Source organism: Limulus polyphemus, unplaced genomic scaffold (genome assembly GCF_000517525.1).
Source record: "Limulus polyphemus unplaced genomic scaffold, Limulus_polyphemus-2.1.2 Scaffold1043, whole genome shotgun sequence".
NCBI classification, from domain to species: domain Eukaryota; kingdom Metazoa; phylum Arthropoda; class Merostomata; order Xiphosura; family Limulidae; genus Limulus; species Limulus polyphemus.
Window position 1 is genome coordinate 273,683 of NW_013666653.1, and position 5,015 is coordinate 278,697.

Below are 5,015 nucleotides of genomic sequence, written 5' to 3' on the forward strand. Positions count from 1 at the left end.
AAAAGTTGGCGGTGGGTGGTGTTGACTAGCTGCCTTTCCTCTTGTCTATCAGTGCTAAAGTAGAGACGGCTATCGCAGATAGTCCTCGTGTAGCCTTTGTGCGAAATTCCAAAGAAACCAAACCAACCCAAACTTTACCTCCAGCTTATCAAACTCGAATTAAAGACGGCTATACAAAGATAGTCTGAAATTCTAAAACAAACTGATCATGTGACGAATTTATTATTATATATTTATTTTAATATCGACGTTTGTTTAGATTAAATTTATATTATAGCTTATATTATAGCTTATAGTGTTAAATATGTATTGCAAAACATTCTCCTAAGTTGTAGAAGATTCTCGAGGGTAAGAATCAACAATATATATATGTACGTAAACACTTGTGTTAGCGTCAGTATTGTTACGTAAAACTGAAATTTCTAAAAAGCTTCCACACGCCTATAAATATAAACAACGCAACGCGCCAAAAAAAGAGAATATCTATTAGTATTATTAGTTTGCTATAGTCAGTGTACTATAAATGTGATTGTTATAACGCTTATCAATCGGAGAACTTCAGATATTTGACCAAGAACATTTACAAAGTTCGAACATTACAAATCATTTAACTTCAGTAGATTCTCATCGGACATTAGTATTTTTTACGAAAATATTACATAAATTCATCGTGGAAAACTTGGCGTGTGTGGCTGGTGAATAACGAAGGACAAAGCTAGCTTTAGCTAGCTTCCTGAATTATAGCTACATCCAATCCATAATCAACTCGCTCATCGAAGAAATTCCAGTCTAAAAGGAAGATATTATATTGCTTGTAAGTTTGTGAAACTTTTGTTTATAAATCATTGTTTGTAATAACTATTTCTAATAACTGTTATTGTAAATTGTATTGTTGTGTGTATATTAAAACGTATTTGTGATTAAAAAAGAAAACTGCGTGTATCAATCTTGTTGGCAAATATCATAAACTGACCATATATCGACTAACTCCAATATACAATTTAACTACTAAATTTAAAGTATCATTTAGCTCGGTTGCAGACTATTTGAAATTCTAATACGTAACAATCGCTATATCTCAAATCTGCTTCATTGGAACCTTCTTGGTATGTAATTGCTGTTATGAAGTTAATCATACACATAAATAGTTTTCGAAAAAAAACATTTTAAAAAGAAAGTATTGCATTTTAATTTGGTAAAGAAAGAAATGTTTTTCAAAATTATGCTTACAAACGACGCCAGTTATATTAACATATATAAAGTTTAATTAATATATGAAGCTGATATATGTCTACATACACATATACATGTGGAAGGATGTTATCTGATATAAAATATTTCAGCGTACAATACGGTAGGTTAGTTTAGTTTTAGTTTTTAGTTTAGTTTTTAAATGCTTAACGTTCCTGTCTTAAAGAATAAGTGTGATACACATCATTACAAAAAAGTTTTGTTTTCAGTAGAATTCGATAGCAATAGAGAGCACAACGCAAATAGCTCATTGTATAGCTTTGTGTTTAACATGATTTGATGAGAAACGAAAATACATAAACTGAAATTGCTCCCAACAATCTTATCATAAATGAATATATTGTACAATGTTTCACTCAGAGGCCAACTTCATTTGAGCCTGAAGTAGGCCTATGGCTGAAACGTTGTACAGTAAATTAATGTATGATAAGATTGTTGAAAGCGATTTCAGATTATTTTCTTTCCTTTTCTTTCTTCAAATTATAGAAAAGTGATCTAAAATTGAAGGTGATGAAGTTGCAAATTACATTATAATATAAATATCAAACTCCAAGATATTAACAAGAAATAAAAAATTACCATAATGTACTACATCCTGTTCACCTTGCAGAATGCAACCTAATTTTCAAAAAATCCTTACTTTAATTTACAATCTTTTATTATTTTCCATACTCGCATAAATATTTTATCCTCCAGTGAATCAGCGGTAAGTTTACGGACTTAAAACGCTATAATTCGGGGTTCGATTCCCAGTAGTAGACAGAAGGTAAAAACCTATTTTGCCCCCCAAAGGTTCAGCAGCAAGTCTGCTGGCTTACAACACTAAAAATTGGATTTCGATACTTACGATGGGCACATCGCAGATATCCCATTGTGTAACTTTGAGCTTAATAACAAACAAGAAAAATACTTTACCTGCATTGGGCCAGTTAAAAGAAAGATTAGAAAAATTATTTTCAGTCTTATTAAAAAGTAAATTATATTTTTTTTTCATTAATTCGTTTCTTGCTCCTGGTCAGTAGTTCGAAATTAAGGATGGCTTTCCCTATATCCTTGTGTTTAAGCCTTGTGTCCTGTAAAGTGGTATTCATTGGCTTTCCCTATATTCTTGTGTTTAAGCCTTGTGTCCTGTAAAGTGGTATTCATTGGCTTTCCCTATATTCTTGTGTTTAAGCCTTGTGTCCTATAAAGTGGTGTTCATTGGCTTTCCCTATATCCTTGTGTTTAAGCCTTGTGTCCTATAAAGTGGTGTTCATTGGCTTTCCCTATATTCTTGTGTTTAAGCTTTGTGTCCTATAAAGTGGTGTTCATTGGCTTTCCCTATATTCTTGTGTTTAAGCCTTGTGTCCTATAAAGTGACATTCATCGGCTTTCCCTATATCCTTGTGTTTAAGCTTTGTGTTCGATAAAGTAGTATTCATTTTGAAAATAGCACTGTCCTTTCTTTGAAAAACTGCTATTTTAAAAGAAAACTTATTTGTTAATGCTTTCAAAAATTTCAAGAGCCTGTAAATATATCAGAACGCAAATTTTAAAAACAAATTAGTTTCTGATATGCTCCAAAGAGACAAAAACAAATTAGTTTCTGATATGCTCCAAAGAGACAAAAACAAATTAGTTTCTGATATGCTCCAAAGAGACAAAAAAGCATATTCTCGTTTCCTTTAAAAATGTCTTCCCACTGGTCACGTGCTATGGTTTTTTTCTATTAGTGAATTCGAAATATAAAATACTTTATTGAGTTCCTCGAAAACGTTTCTCACGCTGATTACATGCCATAGTTGTAGTTTAAAAATAAAATTAAAACAAACAAGAGGGAATCATCAACAGCCGCGGCCCTTAATTATTTTAGGTATGATTAGAGTAAATTAATCTATGAGACCTTTTTTTCTTTTTATTAGCTATATTTTTATGCATCAGCAATACAAAGCATGTAGTACGCGTATACCGATTCGATTTTATTACTCATCAGGATCTCTACCAACCGAATCTCAAATTAAAATTATTTTAAGCAAGATTAAAGTAAATTAATCTATGAGACCTTGAGCATGGTAAAATACATCATTCGAAAGGGTTTTACCTACTGGGTCCAAAATTGTAATTAGATCTCAAATCGGTCAAGAGGTTATGGAGCTATGAGCTAAAAGTTTGTACTTGAAAAAATTCAAAGCTATTCTATGAGCCGTTATGCCGCAGCTAAGAATTTTCTCATATGTTCCATGAAAATATTATTCTTTTACTGAATATGTGCTATGGTTCTTACCTTTTTCAGACTGGTTTCCTGGTTGGACTGATCGTAATTACTACAACTCCCAGCCTAGCGATGATGGTCTCTCTTCCCAGGACTGTGTAGAATTGAGAGACCTCTTCCGGTATCCCAGTAAAGGTGAAGGACGAACGAGGAAATTCTACTGGAACGACCGAGACTGTAAAGTAAAAAATCCCTTCTTGTGCCAACGGCCAAGACCTGGAGGTAAGTCACTAGCGAACAATGCTATGTAATACTATTTTTGTAGTCACTTAAAACTAAATGTGGTCCAGACAGGCTATGATCTTCACATTCATATTAATGTTGTCCACTAAGAAGCATAAGGAAATTTTACCAAAACAAAATCTTACGGAAAAGAGGGGGATATTTAAGTTCACAACTGTCCATCAGCAAATTAAATTCCAAAAATATATTTCTTCGATTACTTGATCTTTAGATATCAATTGCAATACTCGGAAGGCAATCTAAACTATTACGAAATTTAAATCTGACAGTTCATCATTGTTCACGAAGAGAACTTAGAAATTATTTTCTTTAAATGTTATCTATGTTAAAAAAAATATTTAGAATATATGGCGTTTGTTCATAACGCATTGATTAGGACGCCCGTCTTCAGATGTGTTCAAACACAGAGTTATATAGTCATAGATCTTAAATTGAGGTCTTGGGAGTGTTCAGCTTTCATCTTGTGTCCAGATACAGACCTTAAAATACTTCTTGAGGGGTTTTCAGCCCGAAACTTGTGCTATAATACAGACCTTAAAATACTTCTTGAGGGATGTTCAAATACAGTCCTTATGAAGACTACTTCAGGAGTGTTCAGACGTATTTAAGGGTGTATAATGAAAGACTAGAAAATAGGGGTTTTCAACCACAATCATTAAGCAAGGTACTTTTTGGGGTGTTCGTTCAATGACATACCTTATAAAAGACGTTTTCATGGGTTTATATTCAAAGATTTAGAGATAGTATCTTCAACGGTGGACAGGCACTACATAAATAAAGATATCTTCAGGGATATTCAGATAATGCACAGTGGCTTCGATCTGAAAAAAACAACAACCAAAAACATTTCTTTAGGAGTGGGTGGACGTAGACATAAAAGAAAGGGCAACCTCCAGGGTGCGTACTCCAGATCATTATCCAAATCATGCTATGATTACTTATAAACCAAAATGATTTTATTAATATTATTAGCATTTACAGGTTTATTTGTCTTACATCTGTTACTAACAAAGAGTATATAAATATTTATTTGGCTTGAGATTACGTCTGTTGCTAACAGAGAGTATTTGAAGGTTTACTTAGCTTGAGATTACATCCGTTACTAACAGAGAGTATTTAAAGGTTTACTTAGCTTGAGATTACGTCTGTTACTAACAGAGAGTATTTGAAGGTTTACTTAGCTTGAGATTACGTCTGTTACTAACAGAGAGTATTTTGAAAGGTTTACTTAGCTTGGCGATTACGTCTGTTAACTAACAGAGAGTATTTT

At 32.7% G+C, this 5,015-nt stretch overlaps 1 protein-coding gene across 1 annotated transcript in view; it reads left to right on the forward strand.

Annotated features, from left to right (window-relative positions):
• LOC106461844 overlaps positions 1-5,015 on the forward strand; it is a 173,618-nt gene that overhangs the window by 136,939 nt on the left and 31,664 nt on the right. Inside the window, exon 9 of the mRNA XM_022388917.1 lies at positions 3,524-3,724. Coding sequence (XP_022244625.1) covers positions 3,524-3,724 — 201 coding nt within the window. The remainder of the gene's footprint in view (positions 1-3,523; positions 3,725-5,015) is intronic.